This window comes from Phascolarctos cinereus, unplaced genomic scaffold, assembly GCF_003287225.1.
Source record: "Phascolarctos cinereus isolate Bilbo 61053 unplaced genomic scaffold, phaCin_HiC Scaffold_8;HRSCAF=390, whole genome shotgun sequence".
NCBI classification, from domain to species: Eukaryota; Metazoa; Chordata; class Mammalia; order Diprotodontia; family Phascolarctidae; genus Phascolarctos; species Phascolarctos cinereus.
This window is the reverse complement of record NW_027556291.1, coordinates 73445471-73470667: the sequence shown is the minus strand read 5'-3', so window position 1 is coordinate 73470667 and position 25197 is coordinate 73445471. Positions and strand designations below refer to the sequence as shown.

The 25197-nt window shown below is 45.6% G+C and overlaps 1 protein-coding gene across 1 annotated transcript in view; it reads right to left on the bottom strand.

The window, feature by feature from the left end:
- The window catches only part of MPP1 (MAGUK p55 scaffold protein 1), a 71758-nt gene that overhangs the window by 17791 nt on the left and 28770 nt on the right, over positions 1 to 25197 (bottom strand). Inside the window, exons 2-7 of the mRNA XM_020975590.2 lie at positions 19054 to 19203; positions 18400 to 18478; positions 16412 to 16497; positions 15934 to 16002; positions 8703 to 8899; positions 1803 to 1915 (exon numbers count right to left, since the gene is read on the bottom strand). Coding sequence (XP_020831249.1) covers positions 1803 to 1915; positions 8703 to 8899; positions 15934 to 16002; positions 16412 to 16497; positions 18400 to 18478; positions 19054 to 19203 — 694 coding nt within the window. The remainder of the gene's footprint in view (positions 1 to 1802; positions 1916 to 8702; positions 8900 to 15933; positions 16003 to 16411; positions 16498 to 18399; positions 18479 to 19053; positions 19204 to 25197) is intronic.

The following is a 25197-nucleotide window of genomic DNA, read 5'->3' as shown; positions in this document are numbered from 1 at the left end:
AGCAATCTAATAAATGCAAAAGCAGGTAAGGCACATTTTAGGTCCAGGTAAAGGAGTCCTCTCAGTCACTACAATACTACAGGATGGATTGGCCCCCGTCTCCCTTTTTCAGATGAGGAAAATGAGGCAGAGAGAGCAGGCAGAGAGACTGAGCCAGGGTTAAGCAGCTGGTCAGTAGCAGAAGTAGAATATCAATGGAGGTCTTCCTCATTCACAGACTCAAAGAGTCAGATGACTTTCATGGTTATCTACTCTTACTCACGCCTAAAGGAAACTTCACTCTCATACACAAGTGATTGTCTAACCTCTGCTGGAAGCCCCCATTTTACAGTTGAGCAAACTGACATTTAAGTGACTTGCCCTGGGTCACACAGCTAGGAAGTGTCTGAGGTCATATCTGAATCCAATCAGGTCTCCTTGATTCTCCTTCCAAGCCCAGTGCACTGTGGCGCCCCCTAACAGACCAAGAAATACTCTTAAAACATATTTGACCATGTCATTTCCCTGCTAAAAAGATCTTTGGCGGTTCCCTCTTGCCTCTATGATAAAATACGAAGTCTTTAGCCTGGCGTTTACAGAAGTATACAATCTGCCTAAAACCTGCTTTTTCTAGGCATTTCAAATCACTCCCCAAATGGTCTATTAGTGCAATAAGAGGTGAGAATGATTGTCAAACATCTTTGCCCAGCTTTGTCTCCTCAGCCTGGAATGCTCCTTACCTCTTCAACTCTGCCTCTCTTATGAAGCCTTCCCTGGCTGCTCCCCCTTCATCCAAATGCCTTCAATTTACTCAGATGGCTCTAGGTTGTGGCTTCCAGGAGAAAGGAATCTCCTTGAAGTTGGGACCCTTGTATCCCCATCCCCTAACTCAGCGTGTGGCACCTCATCAGTGTCCAATGACTACTCTGTAAGCCCACTCAAGGTCACATGAGCAGTACCACCTAGTAGGAAATCCACGATTCAGACTTACATTCTCTGACTTCAAATCTTCCCTAGAGCAGAGGCTCTGAACCTAGGCTCCACCAACTTGGGGGTTTGTTTTTAATACTCCAATCACTGAATTTCAATATAATTGGTTTCCTTTGTCAATCTATATGTTTTATTTGATTCTTCTGAGAAGGGGACCCTTCAGCCACCCACTTGCACATTTGCCCAATAGCAGATAGGGTGATGGACTTAAGAACCAGGAAGGCCTGGGTTCCAATTGTGCCTCAGGCACATAACTCTGGACAAGTGATCTTGGTAAGCCACAGTGTCCTAAACCATAAAAACAAAAGGGGCTGCTAAGGGGCCTTACTTACCTCCTGAATCACTGCAGGGTTCCAATGGGGATGACATCAGTCAGCACTTGGCAAACCTTAGAGTGCCAGAGAAATGCGGGCCATTCTCTGAGAATGGTAGACAGAGAGCCTTGTCCCCAAGTGGGAAGGAAAAGGGGTCATAACCAACCTAAGATGTCTCACTTCTGGGAGGTAAGCGCTCTTTTCTTTGGGCCTATGCTTTCCTCAAGGGTAAGGAGGGTTGTCCTCTTACTGCCTCTGCTGCAACTTACCAGCTGAGGGGGTGCTTAAAAGGGTACCTGGGGCACTGAATTGGCAGGGCAGGCAGGAAGTGAGCCTCCAGGCATCTGCCTCCAAGCTCCACTCACTACCCAGCTGGTGGCAGCAGATGATCCAGAGAGAAGCATGGAGTCCCACACAATCCCCATCCCACACTGCCTCCCAAGGAAGACAGAGATTGGCCCTGAGGAGAAGGGCTCCCTGGGGAAGAGTAGAGGAGATGCGGGGGGTCCCCCGGCTTACTTGAGCTGTGTTTCGCCAGGTACTTGTCTTTGTACTTCTTCTTCTTCCCCCCGAAGGGGCTGCAGCTCGGGGACTCGGCCTGAGTGGCTGACTGGGCCACACTCGCCACTCTCCTGGGGGAACCAAGCCCAAAAATACTCAGTGGGGGATGGTGGTGGCTGAGGGTTCAGCCCTCTGCCCACATTCCCCCCTTGCTCAGGCCCTCCAAAGGTGCCAATGACTGCCAGCCACCTTCCTTTTTCATTGCCACCACCTAGGGGTTTTTTTTCCCTCCTTCCCCCTCTCCCCTCTCTGAAGTAAGCACAAGACTGGGGGGTGGGGCTGGGGAGAGGGATAGAGCCTCACAAAGAGAATGGCCCAGGACATGCTACAGCTCTAACTGTTCCAGAGTCACTCAACAGCCTTTTCTCGGCTCTTCTCAGTGTCCCCACAGAATCTTTGGAAGGCCCGAGGTGTTGGCTGTCCCTGCTCCCCCCCATCTCCCCTTCTCTCCTCACTCAGACATTGCCAGGCCTCATGGCAGATGGCTGGGGCGGGGGGGGGGGGCACTCTTTGAAGAAGAAAGACAATCAGTGTTCAGAAGGAGGGCAGGTGGAAGCCCAACCTTAAATCCTGGTTAAGCAAGGCAGGTACTGCTGGGGCACAACCAAGACCATGGGGAGGCTGGATCATTCAATTTCCTTTTTTTTTTCTTTTTGGTGAGGCAAGAGGTTAAGTAACTTACCCAGGGTCACACAGCTAGTAAGTGTCAAGTGTCTGAGACTGGATTTGAACTCAGGTCCTCCTGACTCCAAGGCTGGAGCTCTAACCACTGTGCCACCTAGCTGCCCCTCGAATTCATTTCTTGACACTGAGGGAGTTTGTGCTCTTTTTTCAGAGTGATGGATCTCAAAGTGTCAGTGAACATAATGGCATATTTCTAGAGTTTTGAACTTAAAACCACACAAAGGACAGGAAACAAGCAGCTTTGATGAGGTTGGAAGCAGGAGAGGGGAAGCAGCACAGTGAGATGTACAGTCCTGGAAACCGGCATTGAGCAGTAGAAGGCTTTGAGACAAAAGTAAGCAATTCAGCTGCCAGGGTGAGCTAAGAGCAGCTGTGTGACTGCGTGCAGGGAGAGATAGATGGGGGTAGAGAAAGCCAGCCAGTTAGGCATGTCTGCAAGACAGGGGCCAACCAAGAATGAGACGGAGCCCCAAGGCTTTGAGTATCTGAGAAATCCGCTTTGGCACCTTTGTGAGACTGATCATCACAAGAAGTACCCTTAAGTCTCTCACTTCAGCTCCTCATTTCTAATACAGGAAAAAGCAACTTTGTACCTTCAGTTAGACATACAGTCAACATTTAGAATATATAGCAATCGAGGCAGCTAGGTAGTACAGTGGATAGAGCACCGGCCCTGAAGTCAAGAGGACCTGAGTTCAAATCCAGCCAATAACCAAACACTTGACACTTACTAGCTGTGTGACCCTGGGCAAGTCACTTAACCTCAATTGCCTAAAAAATAAAAATTTAAATTTAAAAAAAAAGAATATAGAGCAATCTAATAAATGCAAAAGCAGGTAAGGTACATTTTAGGTCCAGGTAAAGGAGTCCTCCCAGTCACTACAGTACTACAGGATGGATTGGCCCCCGTCTCCCTTTTTCAGATGAGGAAAATGAGGCAGAGAGAGCAGGCAGAGAGACTGAGCCAGGGCTAAGCAGCTGGTCAGTAGCAGAAGTAGAATATCAATGGAGGTCTTCCTCATTCACAGACTCAAAGAGTCAGATGACTTTCATGGTTATCTACTCTAACTCACGCCTAGAAGGAAACTTCACTCTCATATACAAGTGATTGTCTAACCTCTGCTGGAAGCCCCCAAGGAAGGGTAACTCCTGGTTTCCTGAGGCAGCCCAGGCCATTCTAGGATAGCCTGGCAATTCTGGGACAGCCTAAAGTTTTTCCTGACATCAAAGCCCAAACTTTGAAACTTCTCTTCATTGTTCCTGACTCTGTCTTCTGGGGATGAGCTGAACAGAGACAGTACAACACAATGAAGAGAATATGGGATTTGGCCTCTTGATAGCGGGTAATGAACTAGAGACCCAGAATGAGGCCCATTCTCAGACATGGCCAGTGTCAATGTGTAGGTGGTTCTGGGCTTATTGGTTACAGGAGAAGAGCTTTTTTTTGGGGGGGGGCAGGGAGCAGAGGGTTAATGATAATAAAGCAGAAAAACTAAAATGACAAGATCATCAATGAACAATTACAAAAAGGACACAGAACTGATCAGAAGGAGGCTCAGAGGAAAAACACACACAAATGAAACAGCCTTGGGACTAACTGATCCTATGTATTAGCTACTTTTAAAAAACAGCTCTACATAACAGAGATTTGCAATTTCATGCATAATCTCCTCTCTGTGTAGGGAAATGCTCATGTTGGTGTTTGTAGAGGTTAGAATAACAAAAAAGAAACATCGATTTTGAAAAAGAATGTTGGAGGGGCCGCTATATGCCGCTGCACTGGCCCTGGAGTCAGGTAGACCCGAGTTCAAATTTGACCGCAGATACTTACTAGCTGTGTATGTGTGAGGCTGGGGAAGTCATTTAACTCCGATTGCCTCCCCTCACCCCCCAAAAAAGACTGTTGAATTGTAAGTCAGGGAACCTGGGTTCCAATTCTGACACTGCTGCTTACTCTACTTACTTAAATTATAAGCTCCTTGAAGGCAGGGACTGTCATTTGCCTCTTTTTGTTTCCCCATAGCTTAGCATATCACTCCTGGCACACAATAGACACTTAAATGCTTACTGATTGACTGATTACCTGTGTGACCTTGGGCAGGTTACCACCTCTCTGGGCCTTAGTTTCTTCATCTGTGACATGAGGGGGTTGGAATCAATGACTTGCTGAGGTCTCTTCAAGCTCCAACTCTATGATTCTATACTAAGATAGCCTTAGTTTTTTCCTAGACTGTCAAGTCCAATACTCTCATTTTACAGATGAGGAAACTGAGGCCCAGAGGTTAAGTGACTTTTCCATAGTTACACGTACCATCCTACATCTAGAGCCAAAAAGATCCTCAGAGACTATTGAGTCCAACTCTTTTCATTTTTCAGAAAAGGAAAGTGAGGTCCAGAGCACTTAATAAATGCTTATTGAGAGAATTCTGGGAAGATCAGGTGGAATAGGTCAGATAATTCCAAGCTCTCCAGATTTCTCCCACAAACAACATAAAATAGCACCTCAGGGCGAATATAGAGCAGTAAAAATAAACGAGAGTTGGGCAGAACAGTGATCCTCCTGGGACAATCAAAGAAGAAGAAAAATCCCAGGACTGAGGTTTGGTCCCTGTGAAGAGTAAACACCTCCAGGCTAGTTCTGCTGAAACAAGCAATTGGTGAACCTTGGGGCTAGCTGGGTTGGGAGGTAACCTCAGCCCCAGCCACAGGAACTTATTTTACCTCCTGGACACTGTGGGGAGTTGGGTGTCTGAGACCCAGGAAGATTGAGGGAACCTCTGCTAATAAGGGATGCCAGGCCCATCTGTGCTGCCTAGCTATAGCCCTGAAGAAGAAGGAACCAGCACACTGCCAGTGAGTGCAGAAGCAATGGGGCAGGGACTCCACTGGCTGTGGGCACTTACAGGACAGTGACTTCTTGGTTTTGGTTCCAGGCCAGAGGGGAGAACTGAAGGAGGATCTGAGGCCAGAGGCAGCATCCCCCATAACCCAGGTCTAGAGGTGATTACAAAAAATAAGCTACTGCAAATTTAAAAAAAAATGAGCAGGCAAAGGAGAAAGAATCTAACCATAGAAAGTTACTATGGGAATAGAGAAGACCGGGGTTCATCTTCAAAGGAGGATACTGAAGCAAAGAAAGCCTCTCCTACACTAAAGAGTAACATCAAATGGTCAGCTGTCCAAAAAGAATTCAGAGAAGAACTTAAAAAAGATTTTAAAAATCAAGTGAGAGAGATTGAGGAAAAATTTTTAAAAATCCAAGAAAAACAGGAAAATTACGAAAAGAAAGTCAACCAATTAGAAGAGGAGATTCAGAGTCCTAAGGAACTCCTTGAAAATCAGAATTGGACAAGGGGAAGCCAGCAAAGTTATAAGAGACCAAGAAATAATAAAACAAAATACAAACAATGAAAAAATAGAAGAGAATGTGAAACATTTCATAAGAAAAACAACTGAACTGGAGAACAGATCAAGAAGGAAAAACCACAAGAATAATCAGACTACCTGAAAGCTATGATAAAAAAAAAAAAAGAATCTTGATAGAATTGTCCTGAAGTGTTAGAACAAGAAGGGAAAGTAGAAATAGAAAAAATCCACTGATCACCACTTGAAAGAGATCTTTGGAGGAAAACCTACAGGAATATCATAGTCAAATTCTGAAACCCCCAGCTCAAGGAGAAAATATTATGAGCAACAAGCAAAAAACAATTTAAATATTGCAGTACCACAGTTAGAATCACAAAACACCTAGCATCAGGGACACTAAAAGACCGAATGTCTTGGAACACTATTTATCAAAGAGCAAAAGAACTGAGGTTGCAGCCAAAAATATCACATCCAGCAAAGTTAAGCATAATCCTGAATGGAAAAAAAAAAGACATTTAATGAATTGCCAGACTTTCAGGATTTTGTTAAAAAAAAAACTGAACTAATAGAAGATTTGACATATAAGATCCAAGAGAAACATATGGTATATATCAAAGACTAATTACAAGGGACTCAATAAGGACAGACTGTTTACTTTTTATATGAGGAAATGTAAAACGTACTCTAAGATTATTGTTAGTAATTTGGTAGTAAAAAAAAAAAGATTGGGATAGACCTGAGTATGATATGATTCCAAAAAATAAAACTATTTAGGAAAAGGTAAAAAGAATAATTATCTTTTATAAATAAGGTGTGAGAGGAAAGACTGACACAGAGGAATTAGATGGGGGAAGAGGGCTGGTAGTTCTGGAATCCTACTTTCATCAGGAATGAGTTTAAGAGAGAACAATATATATATACATATCTATAAGTGTATAAGGTCTTCTAAATTCAGAAAGAAATAAAAGTCTAATGGAATAGGGAAGGGGGAAAGGATAATGGAGGGATCCTGGGGGGGTGGGGGTGGAGGTTAAGTAATAGGAGGGCAAGGTAGTAGATAGAAGTAAAATAGGGGAGTCAGGAGGGATAGGAAATAAGAGATATACAAAAACATAAAATAAAGATCAGGAGTAGAACTTATTAGGGAAAAAAGAAAGCAGGAGTAGTAATCATGATCTTGGGCAAAGTTAAAGCTAAAATAGATTTAATAAAAAGAGAAAAATAGGGAAACTACACTATGTTAGCCATACTAATCAATATTGTTTCAGACTATTTAAAATAACTAGACAGTATAAGGTTGGACTATTGCTGTGGTGTAGGAAATGATGAGTTGGTAGACTTAGAAAAATACAGAAAGACTTGGACTTATGAAAGAAGATGTTATCCACCCTCAGAGAAACAGAGGACAAATAAGCATGGTACAGTCTTACATTCATCGATATGAATGTATAAGTCTATATATGAGTATGATTATAAAATATCTAAGTATATGTAGGTCTATGTAAGTGTATGTATGTGTATATGTGTATATATGTGTTTGTATATGTGTGTGTGTGTATGTGTATACGTGTACGTGTATATGTGTGTATAAATATATCTGTGTTTAATTGTAGCCTTCTTGAGGAAGGTGGGAAGGAAAGGGTAAAAAAGAACAAAGTGAAACAGGCACAGCAGAGAATAAAAGAAAACTTACAAGGAAGAAAAGAAAAGATGGACAGCTCTGAATGCAATGCATAGCATTTATTATATAGGCTTTCTTGAAAAGGAAATTTATTGTTATATATTTTGAATCCTCTCTTATGTTCTGCAAGGCACATAGCAATGCTTTTTTTTTCTTTTCTTATTTTGTATTTAAGTTTCCATATTCAAGTTTGTTTCTTTTTCTTTTCCTATTGTGTATTTAAGCTTAAAATAAATTAATATAAATAAGCAAGTAAGCAAATAAATAAATGCTTGTTGACTGGGCAAGGCTCAAAAGTAGCAGCATCAAAATTTGAACCCAGGTCTCTCCAGACTTAACCACAAGCTGCTCCAGTGAAAAGTAGACTCAGAGTGACTTTGCCTTCTCCCCAAACATGCAGACCAGAGAGCTCTGAGGTAGAAGGGAGCTTGGAAATTAGCTAGGCCAACCCATTCATTTTACAGGAGAGGAGACTGAGGCCCAGAAAGGGGAAAGGTACCGAACTGTAGTGAGGAAAGTACTCTACAAGCCTTAAGGCACTCTAGAGTGATAGCCCCTTTGATGAATATTACAGACTGGGCAGGAAGAGGGGGAGGGAGGATTCGAACCCTCTGACCCCTAAGCTTTTTTGATGGAAACATTTTCACTAGATGTTACAGGTCAATAAGCTTCTCTCCACCATCCTCTTGGGCATGTAACCTTTTTAGCCCAAGTGAGTTGAAATGCCCCCATGTGAGTTGGCTGATCAAAGGTCAAAGGACCTGGGTTCAATTAACCTGCATGACCTTGGCCGAATCACTAGCTCTCTGGACCTCAGTTTCCTCCCCTATACGGTGATGGAATTGGATTTGATGATCAGCTCTGATACACTGAATTGCATCTCATCACCTTGTCCTGCCCCATCTTCCATCCCTTCTGCTCACAGGGTTAGGATGTCTCTAGCCTTGCCCCTCTCCCCCCAACACATACACCTTGTGTTTATTTCTCTCCGTATGTGAGCTCCTAGTGGGCACACAGACTGTTCCCTTGGGGCCTCTGCATGCCAAGCCCTGGCACCTAGCAGGCACTTGCTCAATGTTTCCCGGGCTGAGATGAGTGCACCTGCCTCTGGGGCCCCCTTGACCTACCACTCTTGCAGCTCCGGAGAGGGGATCAAGCCAGCAGCCTCCCTGGCAGAGCCTTCTACCCTGCCCTGCCACCAATTGCTGTCGTCCTTGTTGATGATCTGAATGATGTCTCCTGTGGCGAACTTCAGGCCTGCTTCCTTGCAGGGGATCAGGGGATCCTTCTGGGGATCATAATCAAACTGGGCCCTCATGAACATCTGTACAACAAAGTTGGGGAGGGGGGGTGGTCAACTGAAGAAAGCTACTCCAGGCTTGGAAGAAAAAAGCCCCAGGCTGCCTTGCCCTGCAGCAAAGTCCTGCAAGGTATTCTAGCATCTGCCATCCCCCAATCCCCAAGGGGGCGGGTGCCTCCCCATCAGTCACACTCTAGACCACCCCACTGCTGCCCAACTGATTTGAGTAAACAGTCCCACACTCACTAGAGCAAGGATGGTGATGGCCAGCATGCCCTACCCAGAGCTTGGTCTCAGCTCGAATTTTGGGATCTGGAAATCCCTTCCAGGATAAGCTAGTCATCTCACAAATGAGCAACTGGAACGTCCGAGGTTTACCCCAAGAAGAAGTGGGAGGCTGACACTTCTCACTCAGACCTTGTGTCTCCAGTACAGTGAAAGGCAGTTAGGTGCCAGAGAGCACAGTTCTAGCTGGGTGACCCTGGACAACGCACTGAGGCACTCTTTGCCTCAGTTTTCCCACCTGTTAAATAGAATTATAACGGCACCTATTTCCCAGAGTTGTTAGGAGGAACAAGATAATATATGCCAACTTTTGAGTGCTACAGAAACAATGACCCTAACCCTAATGGGAGATCATTCTCTAATGTCAGCCCCAAACCTGCCTAACCTCCTGTACTCTATAATCCAGGAATGGCATTTATGGATCTGTGAACATGCTTCCCTCCAAGAGAATGTCAGCTCCTTATGGGCAGGGATTGTTTCACTGCCATGCATCTATCCCCATTGGAACCCGACTTCAATGGTATAGGCCAATGACCACTTGGCCCTGCCCACAGCCTCTTCAGTTTATAGACTTTCATCAGACTGGGAAATGCCCATCCTAGGCCACAGCCAGGGAGGTACAGCTTACATGGGGTAGAGGATCCCAGCCTTCCTGCCACCATCCATATTCTTTTTTTTTTTTTTATGTTTTGCTTTTGTTAGGCAATGGGGTTAAGTGACTTACCCAGGGTCACACAGCTAGTAAGTGTTATGTGTTTGAGGCCGGATTTGAACTCAGGTCCTCCTGAATCCAGGGCCGGTGCTCTATTCACTGTGCCACCTAGCTGCCCCCTTCCTGCCACCATCCAGCTGTGACATGCCAGCTGGGAACTAGGCTTCACAGCCCTCTTCCTGTCTGATCCCAGTCTAGCTGCCCCTCTCTCTGCCCTAGTTATCCCTCGCAGTCTCCTAAACTGAGTATCTGGCCTCAAACAAGGCTTTCTACCTCTGGACTGTCTCCATCTCAGCTCTTAGAAGGACAAAAGTGATTAAAAGACCAAACCTGGGGGTCACTGGACCTGAGTTCAAATCCCGACACTGCAACTCACTACCTATGTAACTTTGGGCAAATCATTTGACCTCTCTGGGTATGAGTTTCCTCCTTGGTAAAATGAGGAGGGTGGACTAAGATAGCCTGGGAGGTGGCTCTAGAGCTCAGGTCCTGGACTATCTTGACCACCCTCCCCCACCCCCCTCCTGCCTCTCCCATCCCATAGTGCTAGGTACAGATACAGAAGCACTTTGGACCAACTTCAATTGTGCCATGCTTAGTCAACATGACACAGTGGACAACAGCATTTATTAAGTACTTACTCTGTGCCTAGTACTGAACTATGAGCTGGGGATACAGGAGCTTCAGACACACTAGCTGGGTGACCCTCGGCAAATCACTGAACCACTGTCTCCCTTAGTTTCTTCAACTACAAAACAGGGATGATAACAACCCAGGGTTGTTGTGAGGATCTAATGAGATAAGATTTGTGCCATGGCACAAATCGCACGTAGGAGGTTCTCTGTCCTCCCATAATGTCAAGGCAGTTTGGTTTAGTAGAGAGTATTGGACTTGGAGTCAGGAAGACCTAAATTCTAGGGGGCAGCTAGGTGGCTCAGTGGATAGAGCACCGGCCCTGGATTCAGGAGGTCCTGAGTTCAAATCCGGCCTCAGACACATAACACTTACTAGCTGTGTGACCCTGGGCAAAGTCAATTAACCCCATTGCCTAGCCTAAAAAAAAAAAAGGAAGACCTAAATTCTAATGCTACCTCAGATACCTACTAGCTGTGGGACTCTAGGTTTTTTTTCTCTTCTGTAAAATAGAGATAATAACAACACATACCTTTCCAGGTGAAGATCGAAAACAATGTATGGAATATATGTTGCAAATCTGCAAGTACTATATTATCATTATTGGAGAGAATGTGCACTCAAATGCAAGAGATGTCCCATCAACACCTCCAACTCTACATGTCCCAAACTGAACTCTTTCTGGCAATGGACTGGATACGTCAGAGGACCAGGTGGATAGGAGAAATCCAGGTAGGCAAGCAGAATCCCAAGGCAGTATAGCTACTTACTGTCTGGAGGGAGAGACAGTAAGACCAAGCAAAGGTCCCACAGTACTGTGCGGACTGCAAGGTAGAAGGAGGGCAGCTCTTTCCAGGAGAGGTCAGGAGAGGCTGACCCAATTCAGGAAATCATGGGGAGGAAACACCAGGAACAAAATCCTCGGATGGAAGAGATTATACCCAGACAAAAGCTGTGGCCCCTTGTGCCTGGTAAGTTGGGGTAAGGAGTCCCAAGCTAGGCTGACTGGGTTCTGTTCTTCCTCACTCCTTGCTAGAGCTACTTTCAGTTCTCTGGTCTGCAGGATAAACAAGCCTGCTGAGGGAAAGCTGGACCCAAGGGGAGGGGAAAAGAAGAATTTCTAGAGTATCTAGTAAGTGCCAGGCATTGTGGTAAGTACTTTACAAATATCACCTCATTTGATCCTCACAACAACCCAAGGTAGGCGCTGCTATTATTCTCGTTTTATAGATGAGGAAACTGAGGCAGGCAGAGAGGAAATGACTCACTCAAGGCCACACAGGTAGTTATGTATCTGAGGCCAGTTTTTAACTCAGGTCTTCCTGTCCAGACCTAGCATTCTTTTCACTGTCCCACCTAGCTGTCTCAAATCTGGTGTGAACCCAGCTACTCAAGGGGCCCACAGAGTCCCAATCCAGCTACTCATTCCATTAAAGGCAACTGAAAGGCATCATTGCACAGAGGAGAGGTTGGAATTTTTAAGCCAGTGTGCCCAGGCCAAAAGAGGGCAGCTAGCTGCCTGCTACACGGGGAATATGGGGAGTGTGGGGAGCTCCTGAGGAGTTTGGGTCAGGAGACAATGACTCGTCCCTTCAGTTATCCCAGTAAGCCAGCTCCTTTCCATTCAGGGCCCCACGCCTTTAGAAAGGCTCCCCATAGGAGGCAGCACTCGAAGAAAAAGTGTTTGCAAGGCTGTGGCCAGAATCGGTACACCCAAGGGTGTACTGGGTGCAGAGGGTAGGCTGGGTTTGAGGAGCAGCTTGAAAGAGGAACATGAAGTGCTTTCAAGACAAAAATATGAAATGGGCAGCTCAGAGCTCAACTGATGAAGGCCTTAAATAGCATCCTAAGAAGTTGGGCTCTTGAGCCAGGAAGAGTGACTATCAGATCTGAGGAATTAGGAAGAAGGATTTGGCAGTACCAGGTATCATCCTGCATCATCATGGCATGGAGAGGACCTTCTACTCTCAAAGACTTTCTCTTGTCCCAGGACCAATCCACTTAAATTTGGAGAGGCTCATCGCCAAGCTGGCCACAGGATTAATTTTTTGGCTGTAAAAACTCTCAGGCTATCTATCAAGGTCAGTGGAGGGAGTGCCCACAATGAAGAAGTTCCAGATACCTGAAGTCTTGAGGTTGGAGGTAAGTGAGGAGCCTGTTGCAATAGTGAAACTAAGAGGGTCTGAAGGTCTGAACTAAGCTGGTAGCCATGTGAGAGGTAAGAGGGGACAAAGGCAAGAAAGGTCAAACAAGTGGAACAGACAAGATTTAGCACCTGGGCGGAGGTGGGGGTGAGGGAGATAGAAAAGTCAAGAACAAAGCTGAGCCACCAAGTCTAAGCAACTGGGAAGATGTTGGTATTGCCACCAGAAATGGAGGTATTGGGAGAGAGGCAAGTTTAATGAGGAAGATGAGGTCAGTTTTGTACATGGGAAGTGGTGCCAAACGGATATTTCAGTAGAGCTGTCCAGCAGGCAGTTGGCTATGTGGGACTGGAAAGATAAATAGATTAGGTACATCTGCAGAGAGAGAGAGGTGATGACTGCAGCCATGGGAATGGACGCAACCCCTCAGAGAGAATATAGAGAGAAGGCGGCCCAGGATAGAGTCTAGTGGAACAGGAGTGGATTCTTTTTCTTCCCCAAAGAATAAGTGTAAGTGGTCTACATAATTGAATCTGTATAGACATAGTTAGGAACACACACACACACACACACGCACTCATACATATACAGACACATTCACACACATACACACATACATACATACACATGCATATGTACACATAGTCAACCTAGTATGAGTTCTCAACTAAGCTGAGAAGGGAGTCAGTCTTCAGGACCTGGTGAGAAAAGTCTGGATTTGGACTCAAGGAGAACCCGGGCTTGAATCCTTACTCACTCTACCCTTTTATGCCTGTGTGACTCCAGGCAGACTCTCTCTCAAAGCCTCAGTAAAAGGAGGGCCTTGGCCAAGATGTCCTCTCTGATCCCAATGGTGGCAAGGACATAGCATCTGATTGTGTTGTCTACAGAAACACCCTAGAGGTAGAGACAGAGCACTGAGGAGATACAGAGGCCAGTAAAAAGAGATTAGAGGATGGCAGGATGGGGGCTAACAGCCGGATCTGTAAGTCTGCCAAAGACAGGAAGGCTGAGAGGTCCAGCAACAGACTTGTCAGGTAGGACGGTCTCTGCATCCCAAGCCTCTGGAAGCCAAGTCTCTGCCAAGCTCCTACTCTCAGGATCCCCAGTACCCCCACCCAACATCACTTAAGGTCTCACCACATGCTTTGCTCATGTCAAGCCTGAAATGATGCTTATAGTCTGATTTCACCTCCTTGGAAAGGCCATCTCTCTCTTCCCATGATCTCATTATGCCCTCCTCCAGGCCCCAACCCATGAAGTCCTCTGAAATCCTTCTGCCCAATTAAACCCCAAAAGTGGGGGGGAGGGGGGAGAGTAGGAGAGAAGGGCCTTCTCCTTTATAGACTCCCTTCATGATCTTACAACACCTCTTCCCTCAAGCAATCTGTAGATGTTTATATTTATTTTTCTGTGTACATGTTTCCTCAAGCAAAACATAAACTTCTTCAGGGCAAGATTGTTGTGGGTTTTCCTATGTCTAGGGCTCAGAGAATCTCCAGAACTTAATAAATGCTCCTTAATCATAGAACTGAAGAATTCAGAGTAACACAAATTTAGAGCTGGTGAGGACTTTAAAGACTATCTTGGCGAACTCCTTCATTTTACAGATAAGGAAATTGAGGCTAATTTTTCCTACCTGCTTCACCAACAGCAGTGAAGCTGCTAAGTGTGAGAAGCAGAATGTGAACCCAGGTTTCCTTGACACCAAGTCTCCTCCACTACCCACTCTCCACCATCTATCACCTACCATGCTTGTGAGACCTCTGAGGTGGTCTGAGGCTCTGACAAGCCAACTCAAGTTACTTCCGTGATTCTAGTCAATGGTGACTGTGGGAATTGACAGAGGGGCTGCCTTGATCTACCTAAGAAAAGGGTAGTCTGGGAAAAAGTGTGCTGGTTTGAGTGAGTCAGACTACCCACCTGAAATAAAGGTACATTTATGTAGAAAATACAATGAGCTGCACTCAGATGGCACTTACCATCACTACGATCATAGAGAGTATCTTGCCCAATCCTCTCATTTTACAGAATAGGAAACTGAGGCCCAGATGCCACAAGCAATGAAGACAACCTCAATCCACATCTCTTGCCCTCCATTCCAGTGCATGGCAAGTCACTGACCAATCATTCCCAAAGGGAATGGATCAAGAATGAGCGTAGGGACTAATTCATTTGTGTCTTTGTAATCCTGGTGCCTAAGCATGGTAGGTGCCTACTAAATGCATATTGATTGATCCAAGGGGATCAGGAGTTATCGTGCTTAGGGTAAGAGTACTAGGAGCAGATCTCCCACAGTCTCACTGAGGACCCCTGGGTGACCCATGGAAAAAGACCAGTGCTTCGACCCAGTCAGACCCAGTGGTCACACCCTCTCTCCTCTCCTCTAGGCATGTACAACATCACCACCACCACTGCCACTTCTCCAGTTCCTTCCGTTCCCAGCCTACAACAATTCTGTCAGTCCTGTAAACTATTAGCTGGGTGAACCTGGGCAAATCACTCTGGCTCTGAGACTACATTTCCTCTTCTGTAAAATGGGGATAACAGAAGCACCTCCGGGCAGCTAGGTGGCGCAGTGACTAGAGTGCTGGGTCTGGAGTCAGAAAGAATTGAGTTCAAATCCTGCCTGAGACACTTATTAGAGGTGTGGCCCTGGGCAAGTCACTTCATTCTGTTTGCCTCAGTTTCCTCATCTGTAAAATAAGCCAGAGAAGGAAATGCAAACCACCTCCATATCTTTGCCAAGAAAACTCCAGATGGAGTCACAAAGACTGACTTAAAACAATTGAATAACAAAAGAAGCACCTCCCCTGTCTCCCCACACCCCACTCTTGTGAGACCCAAAGGAGACAGCCCAGGTACAAAGCTTCAAGCACCATATAAATATAAGGATTTAAAATGAAGGGAAGGTAATAAGGTAACATTTTCTCTCACTGCTCTGCACCAGAGGCTGCTCAGGCAAAGGCAGGGATAATGAGCCTCCAGTCATGGTCCAGCCTGTTTGAAGACTACCGTCCTAAGCTGAAGTGAGAGGGCTGGCTGCCACTGTCCTCAGCAGTCCAGGGTCCTGTGGCTCCCAGGCAAAGTACACATCCCCAAGAGCCTCCCTGGGCTGAGACCATGGGCATTGTTCTGCCAGAGGCCTTCCCCTCAGCACCTCGACATCCATCTTGTCTAATAGAGTCCCAGGCTCACCACAAGCAAATCTCAAGGGACCACACTACTAGTGTGGCCTTCATTTTCTGTGAACAAGGGCTTCCAGAGAACACGTAGATACCTACCTGGAGAGCAGGGAGACGGCTCTGCTGGTTGGGAATCACTTTTAGTGAGATTGTTCCTTTGGTTTCTTTCTATTGGACAAAGGGAGAGGAAACATACACAAAAATGCAGGAATGATTAATATAGATCGATTTGCTTTTCAGTTTTTCAGTGTCTTCAGGTGTAATGGAGGAAACAAGGAGACAGTTCCCCAAAAGCTGTCAACCACTGTGTGTGGTAACTGCTGTTCCACGTACTCTGGGTGCTGGCAGCAATGGACCAATGTAATCCATTGACCGGTGAACCTTAGTGCTCCCCCAAGGAAACCTGAAGCACGCTTCTGACTCATACATTCAGCTCAATCCAAATCTCACTCATTCTATACACACCAAGAAAGGGTGAGCAAGATCCCCCTTCAGGAGGTACCCGCTCAATGGGCCCCCAAAGCTAGGGTGGGCGTAGGACTGCTGGGTGCTAACCAACCCCCCACTCCATACTTACCATCACCTTCTGCAGCTGATCAACAGAGTGGTTGGTCACACTCATGCCATTGATTTCCAAGATCTCATCTCCCACATGAAGGGAGCCTGCCAGGGAAAGAAAATGAAAATGAACTGAGGAGAGGAGATCTTTGGAGAGACAACTGAACATCCCACCCACTCCAGAAATAATACTGTGTGGGTGTGGGGGATGGGGGTTGGGGTGCAGAAGCAGGGGCAGCACTAGGGCAAGACTTCCAGCTCTTCTATTCCCTATCCCTAACCAACAGAGAGCACAGTCAAGGTATCTTCTTCCACCTGGAGGCAAAAGTCCTCCCACTCTCCTGGAACTGCAGTAATTTAAGCCAGTACCCCATTTCTGTGTGACGCATGAACTGATGGGGAAAACACCAAGGAGGGAGGGAGAAATGGGAAAGAATCAACCATGCACCCCTCAATCCTGTGAGTACCCTGGCATCTTTCCAAATCCAAGAGCAAAAATGACATGATGCTGAAAGGCAAGCCTTTTTCTAAAAAAGGAAAACACCTTTGCAGAGTAACTGGCATTCTTGGCACCCAGCACACATTCACAGGAGATCTTCCATTAGGAGGCAAAGGACATGAAAGTAGTATGGGGTGGGAAGTAAAGGGGGTGGTATAAGACACACCTGGGGAAATCAAGGAGAGAGGCAAGGGACCAGGGGTGGGCCTTGGAGGTGGGGAATCAAGAAGTCCAGCCTCATGTTTCCATTTGGAAAGTGTGACCCCTTGGGCAAGGCACTGCCCTGTCCCTGCCCAGGCTATGCTCCAGAGCAGATGCTGGAGACACAGGGACTCAGCCTAGGGCCTATCCAAGCCACAGGAGGTGCCCTCCAGCCTCAGTGCTATTCCCTTCCCAGGGTACAAGCTCCCCTCTCCTCCCTCTACCCACCCACATCTCCCACACCCTCCTAGGCCTAGCTCAAGCTTCATCTCCATTAAGCAGTCTCCAAATCCAGGAGAGTTTCTCCTCTGAGGCACACTCTAGCACTCAATTACTTGCTTTTGTTCTTCCTGACCCTCCCCTTGCAACCCAGTGGCTGGCTGTTCCACAAAGGAGAGTCCCAGAGAGCTCTAAGAGCTGAAATGACTTGTCCACAGTCACACAACCTTTAGGCATCAGGGGCTGAACTTGAACTGAGATCAGCCAGAGTGAGTCACAACCTTGTATTGTTTGTGAATCATTTCAGGTTTGCAAAACTTTTCTAGCTGGTACCCTTGAGTAAGGGATCACTTGTAGACATCTATGTGTTTCACACAACACTTGGCACATTAAATTAGATTGTAAGCTCCTTGAGGGCAGGGACTGCTCCCCAGCACTTTAGCTCAGCACAGTAGGCATTTAGTAAGTGTCTGGTGACCACCAAAAAGACTTCTGTGGAGAACTCACACAGGGCAAGCGTTCACACGATGGACAGGAGAAGCGATACAAGGACACTCTAAAGGTCTCTCTTAAGAACTTTGGAACTGGGGGCAGCTAGGTGGTGCAGTGAATAGAGCACCGGCCCTCAAGTCAGGAGGACCTGAGTTCAAATCCAGCCTCAGACCAAACACTTGACACCTACTAGTTGTGTGACCCTGGGCAAGTCACTTAACCCCAATTGCCTAAAAAACAAACAAAAAAAACTTCGGAATCGATTTTGTGTGACATGGGAGACACTGGTACAAAACTGCTCAGTGTGGCGCACCCTCATCAGAGAAGGTGCTGTGCTCTATGAGCAAAGCAGAATTGAAACAGCTGAGAAGTGCAAGATGCACAAATTTAGAGAATCCACTCCAAACGTTCATGTGGATTACTTGTGCCCAATCTGTGGTAGAGCATTCTGAGCTCGTACTGGTCTGATCAGCCAGTCAGACACACTGTCAGGTCTGGGGATTACAAACATTTCCCTAGGATCCCCCACTGGGCGATGGGCACATTCCCTCCCCCACACCAGAGAAGGGCTCTCACAGGTCAGCGCCAAAAGCTACCTTGTCTGTGAATCATTCCTCCGTGGAGAATTCTGGCCACCATGCAAGACTGTTTCTCATTCAGCTTCAGAGTAATTCCCTGGAAGAAAGCGAAATGTACAAGGCCCTTCACATTAAGGAAGATGTGGCTGTGTTATTATGCCAAGCTTTTCCCAACAACAAAAGGAGCTCACTTTTCCAAAACCAGCATATTACCATTACCAGGCTACGTAGAGGAGTTATAAAACTATCGGCCCCATTTTAAAGATGGGGAGACTGAGGCTTAGACTTTGGCTGAGCCAGGCCTCAGAGCCAAGTCTCCAAATTCCTTGGCCAGTGTTCTCTCTACTATACCACAATGGGCCTCCTGACTTAATAGAGCTTGGCACGGGGGGGGGGGAGCTGGCATTCAGTAACTGAGCAAGCACATTTCTGAAGTTTCCTATTTCTAGGCCACGGGACATTCCCCAGCAAGAAGGGGTCCATGACTATACGTTGGGGGTGAGGAAAGGCTCTAAGTTCAGGGTTCTCATCCACCATATTCCATCTAAATTTGGTCTATACTGGGGGAGGAAGAAGACGAGAAGGGGGGGAGGGAGAGGAGAGGAAGAAGGGAAGGGAGAGGGGAGGGAAAGGGGGAGAGAGAGGAGAGGGGAGGGTTGCCAACCAGCTTACCATGGGCTCCTCGGTGACTTTTTCAAACTGAATGAAGCGGACTTTCCGTGGCTCACGGTGGCTGCCTTGGCCAGGTCCAGCACTAGCTGGTGCAGCAGACCCATTGGTGTATATGTCCTCGGTCACAGCATTTGATGGAAAGCAAGCAACCTGGGAAGCACAAAGCACCCATTAGAGTCAAGGCAATCAGGGAAGGGACTTGGCAGCAAATCTACAACAAAGGCTCCTCCTTCCAAGGGTTAGCACAGCAGCCTGAATGACACCTGACTGGCCCCAGAGCCACAGGCACAAAAGTTCTGTTCAACCAAAGGAGGCCCTTGGAGGCTCTTCTCCCATGAGCTGGCAAGGGGCCATGGGAGAAACCAAGCAGACCCAGAATGTATGGCCAGGCTAATGTCTTCTTTACTAATGTCTTACAAATATTTCCTGCAAGAAAAGCTAACCTCAGGCAGAGGCAATGGCAAAGGGAAGTACTTGGAATATGGGATACCCAGGGCCAGGGAAAGCATGTTCTCCCTGTGGGGTGGGCTCCCAGACCAGCTCACACAAGTGCAAGATCATGAGGAAAACCAGAAAGCACAGTACGTCTAAGCAGGGGGCCTAGAGCCACCAAAGTTGGCAGCTGGGAGGAGCCTGTGAGCCCAAGAGGCCAATTCTTCCATTTTCCAGAGGGGAAGTCATCTCCAGCTTTCGCTGTCCTCTTCATTCAGGGCCCTCCTTACACTGGGCCAGGAAGAGAATTCCACAGTCCCTGCTGTCACTTCCAGACTCTCCTCCTCTGAGGTTCATACTATCTGCTGATACCATGGCTGTCTGAATCCTTGCTGTGCTCATCTACATACTGTTCTCCTTTCTCAACTGAGTTCAGTACCTGACACAGTCTTTTGATCTTCTCCACCCCACACCTCATACTCAGGGACTTCTGAGTTCCCATTGACAACCATTCAAATAATTTATTACCTCACTTCCTCACTGCTCATGGCCTCCATTTGCACATTACCTTGGGAGCAATGTGACCATCACCTGAAAGTGACCTTAAACTCTTGAAAGTCCCTTCTCTGACCACATTCTCTTGGCTTTTCACCTCTCTCACTGTGTAACCCACCAGCTCAGGCCTCACTGTGACCTTCCCTGCTATCTCAGCACATCACCAATGTTGACGCTTCACTTTCTTCTCTTCAAAACCTTGACTCTGGAGTCAGCATTCTTAACAATGTACTTCTTGCCCTCTACTCCCCAATCTCTGGACTTTCAACTGTTACCCAGTTCTGGCTCTAATCTCCTGCCCTCATCCTCCCTCCAGACGTGCACACTGTTGCAGGAAGTCATAAAATCTTGCTGACTGGGTCCACTTAGATTTCATGCTCTTTAACCAGAACTTGGTCTTTTCACTAGACAATGACCATTTTTGTCATCTCTCCATCCCATCCACTGATTGCATTTGCTGCTGCTGCTGCTTCTTCTTCTTCTTCTTCTTCTGGAATTGGGGTTAAGTGACTTGCCCAGGGTCACACAGCTAATAAGTGTCAAGTGTTTGGTATGAGGTCAGATTTGAACTCAGGTCTTCCTGACTTTAGGGCCAGTGCTGTATCCACTGCGCCACCTAGCTGCCCCTGCATTCGCTTCTTGTTGGAGAGTCAGGAGACACAGATTCAAATCCTGATTCTGCTCACTGTGTGACTTTGAGCAAATCACTTTCCTCCTCTGGCCTTGTTTCCTCATTTACAAAATGAGATAGAATAGACAGCCCTCTCAGCTCCCTTCTAGGTCTAAATCAATAACCCCAAGATCCTCTGAGTGTTAGATTTCCATTCTGAGGGACTGGGGGTGAAATCCCAGTTGCTATTCTGGATGTGAGCTCAGGCAAGTCAGAGAACTTCTCTAGGACTCCATATACTCTCCTGTAACATCTGGATGGCAGACTAGCTCTCCAAGGCCCTTTTGAAGGTCTAAATTCTGTGATTTCGCCACTTGTAGGAACTTGAACTATCAATCATTCCCTTTTCCTCCACCTACCAAAAACCTCAGGTCTCCCTAGACCTTAAAAAAGCATTCCTTGGTCTAGCTGCCCTCTCCAGCTGGTGTTCTGTAGCTTGGTCTTTTTCACTGACCAGCTCCTAGCTCCCAGCTCTTAGTGCCCCCTAAACCCCTACTAACTACTCCTCAATTCCTCTGTAACTTGACTTTCCCTAAGATCCAGCCTCCATGAGCCCCTTGGTGTAGCATTTGCTGTTCTCCTGATTATATTTTTGTCTTTTTTTTTTTAGGCAATTGGAGTTAAGTGACTTGCCCAAGGTCACACAGCTAGTAAGTGTTAAATGTTTGGTCTGAGACCGGATTTGAACTCAGGTCCACCTGACTTCAGGGCCAGTGCTCTATCCACTGCGCCACCAAGCTGCCCCTATACTTTTGTCTTCAAGGATACCCTTCTCTCCTGGTTGGAAGCAGCATGCTGTAAGGACAAGAACACTGGATATAAATGTGGGATCGCTAAGCCAAGCACAGAAAATAACAAATAGGAGGGAATCCAAGAAGCCTAGAAAGACTTACATGAATGAAGCAAGTAGAGCCAAGGAAACAACAGGCACAATAACTACAGCAATGGAAATGGGAAGAATAATGAGATGGGGGCAGCTAGGTGGCGCAGTGGATAGAGCGCCGGCCCTGAAGTCAGGACAACCTGAGTTCAAATCTGGCCTCACACCAAATACTTGACACTTACTAGCTGTGTGACCCTGGGTAAGTCGCTTAACCCCAATTGCCAAAAATAAAGAAAAAAAATTATAACCCCCCCCCAAAAAATAATAACGAGATGAAATGGAATACAATTTAATGATGAGGCCCTACTCTGGCCTCCCTTCCCTCCCTCCTGCCGCAGACCAAGTGCCCAGAGGGTAACAGGCCAATCCAAGGCAATGGACTTTGTCGAATTTAAATCAATCCACCAGCATTTACCAGGCCTTGTGCTAGGTGCTGGGGAAAGAAATAGAATGAATGAAACAACTCTGACTCACAAGGATCTAGGTTTAAACACTGGCTTGCTACTTCCTACTTCGTGTGATCCTGGATAAGCTGCTTCACCTGTAAAATGAAAGGAACTAGTTGACTTCTAGGATCTCTTCTAGCTCTCAAAATTTCCTCCTACCAGTCCCACTACTTATTTTCAGTCTTTCTCCTCTTACCCCGAAACACAGCAGGGTGAAAGTTCTGGCCTGGGGCCTTCTTCTCTCTCAACATTTTCACCCTAGGCAATCTCAACCACTCTCCTCCATTCAATTAGCCTCTCTACAAAGATGACTCAATCAACAAACCTCTTGTAAAATTCAATTCTATTTTCTTTTCAGTTTTGAATTCTCTCCCTCCCACATCCTCCTCCACTACCCATTGAGAAGGGAAGAAAAACAAAGCCCATTACAAATATGGCTAGTCTTCCACGTTAGCCATGTCCAAAAAAAGGAGAGAAGGAAAAGAAAACACGCCTCCATCTGCCCCGAGTCCTTTGGAATTGTGGTGGGTCACTGTGTTGATCAGCATTCCTAAATCTTTCACAGTTGATTGTCTATGCTGGAGGCTGGGTGATGAGGATACAGAGATATCCAAGTCCCTGCCCTCAAGGAGCTTCCATTCTATCTATTCAGCCTTAATGCAGCTAGTTGGTACAGTAGATAGAATGCCTGGCCTGAAGTGAGGAAGACCTGAGTTCATGATCTTGGGCAAGTCACTTGACCTCTGTCTGCTTCAGCTTCTTCATCTGTAAAATGGGGATCATAATAGCACACCCCTCCCAGGATTGTTGTGAGGATCAAACGAGATAATAACTGTAAAGCTCCTGGTATATAACAAGTGCCATATAAATTTTACTTATTATTATTATTATTAATGCTCTCCTGAATTCTAGTCTCACATCCCGAAGTGCCTGAAGGCCATCTCCATGGGAAGGTCCTATTGGCAACCCAAATGGACATCTTCCAAAAAAAAAAAACCCTATATTTTCCAACAGAATTAAAGCACTTTGTGGGCAGGGGCTATTTCCTTTTGTCTCTGTGTGCTCAGTGTTCTATCCATAGTAGAGGATCATTGAATGCTAAATCTCAAGATAGAAAGAACCACACAGGTCAGTCACTGAGTCATCCTTCATTTGACACTCAGGCCCAGGCAGATTAAGTGACTTGTCTTAGGCCACAAGCTTGGAAGGATATGAGCCTAGAGTTCAACATAGGTCCTCCTAGGTCCAATGCTTACTCAATTACATGGAATTAAAAACAATATCCTAGTATCTGATAAACCCAAAGACTTCAACTCCCGGAATGCGGTCTCATCATTTGACAAAAATTGCTAACAAATTGGACAGCAGGATGGAAGTTAGATTTAGCTCAACACCTCACACCTTCTAAGAAGATAAGCTAAAAATAGGTACATGACCTAATATAAAAGGTCACATCATAAACAAATTAGAGAAATATGGGAAAAATTACTCATCAGATCTATGGAGACAAAAACAGTTAAGGACAAAAAAGATATAATGGATCATTTTGATTACACAAAAAAATTTTGTACAAATCCAATAAAACTAAAATTAAAAGAGAAACAATTAACTAGAGGGGAAAAAAATCTTTGCAAATATCTGATAATGGTCTCATTATTAAGACATATAGGGAAGTGATTCAAATTTATGAGAACAAAAGCCATTTTCCAACTGATAAATGACCTAAGGGTATACAAACAGGCAGTTCTCAAGAGAAAAAATCCAAGCTATCTATAACTATATGAAAAAAAAATCACTACTAGAGAAATGCAAATTAAAGCAATTCTGAGATTCCATCTCAGTCTCATCAGAATCACAAGAATGACAAAAATAAAAATAAAAATGTTACAAGGACTGTGGGGAAAACAGACATATTGATGCCCTGTTGGTGGAGCTGTGAACGGGTACAACCATTTTGGAAAACAATTTGGAATTAATCACAAAATGTTGCTAAACATGTGCCCTTTGATCCAGCAACTTTGACACCACTCACTGCTGGATACCCAAAAGAGATCAGAGAATGAAGAAAAGGTCCTATATGTATAAAATTATTCAAGAGTAGCTCTTGTTGTGGTAGCAAAAAACTAGATGCCATCAACTGAGGAAGGGCTGAATAAGTTGTGGCATACAAAGGTGATAAAGTATTATCTTGCTGTAAGAAATGAATGAACAGATGTTTTCAAAAAGTCATGGAAAGATTTGTATGAAATGATGCAGAGTGAAGTAAGCAGAACCAGTTGACCAATGTATACTATAACATCAATATTACACAAATGAACAATTCGAAGGACAATTTATATACCGATAAGTGAAAATGAGGAGACCCGGGAGAACAATTTATACACTACCAACAATGTAAAAACATGACCAGCCTTGATGCCAGAGGACCAGTGATGTAACATCCTATACAGGACAGAGAGAAGATGTATTTCCAGTGGAAAATGAGCCATAGATATTTTTGCATACAGCCATTGAGAGAATTTATTTTGCTTGACTCTGCATATTTGTTTCAAGGAATTTGTTTTGCATTTGTTTTCTCTGCCAAGAAGAATGACCTTTGCTCTGGCAAGCTGGGAGAGGGGAGTGGAGGGGGGGTGGAGAAGATTAACAGGGAGTTGATACCTAAGATGAGGAAGGCACTAACAAGAGAGACTCTGAATACCTTTGATGAATTCAAGTCCCTGAGTCCAAATGAATGCTGTCCTTAGGTCTTGATAGAACTGAAAGGTGGGATTGCTGCAGTGATACTGGAGAGAATATGAAGAAAGGGAAAGGTTCCCCAGGGCTGGAGAAGCAAATCTTGCCCTAATTTTCAAAAGAGGGAACAGAATAGTCTGCAAACTACAGGACAGAGAGTTTGACTTCTATTCCCAGAAAATGTTAGAGCAGATAATTCGGGTTAGTGAACATGGCAAGAAGGAAGCAGTGATTACAAAAAGCCTTCAGGATTATCTTGTCAAAGCCAGGTCATGCCAGATCAACCGTATCTTCTTTTTGGTTAGGTATTAAGCTAGTACCAGAAGATATTAAGAATACTACAAATGAAAGTAACAGAATGAAAATAAAGGGCTCAGAAAGAGAAGCTAAGAGTTACTGATCTCTTTAAACAGAAAAATGTG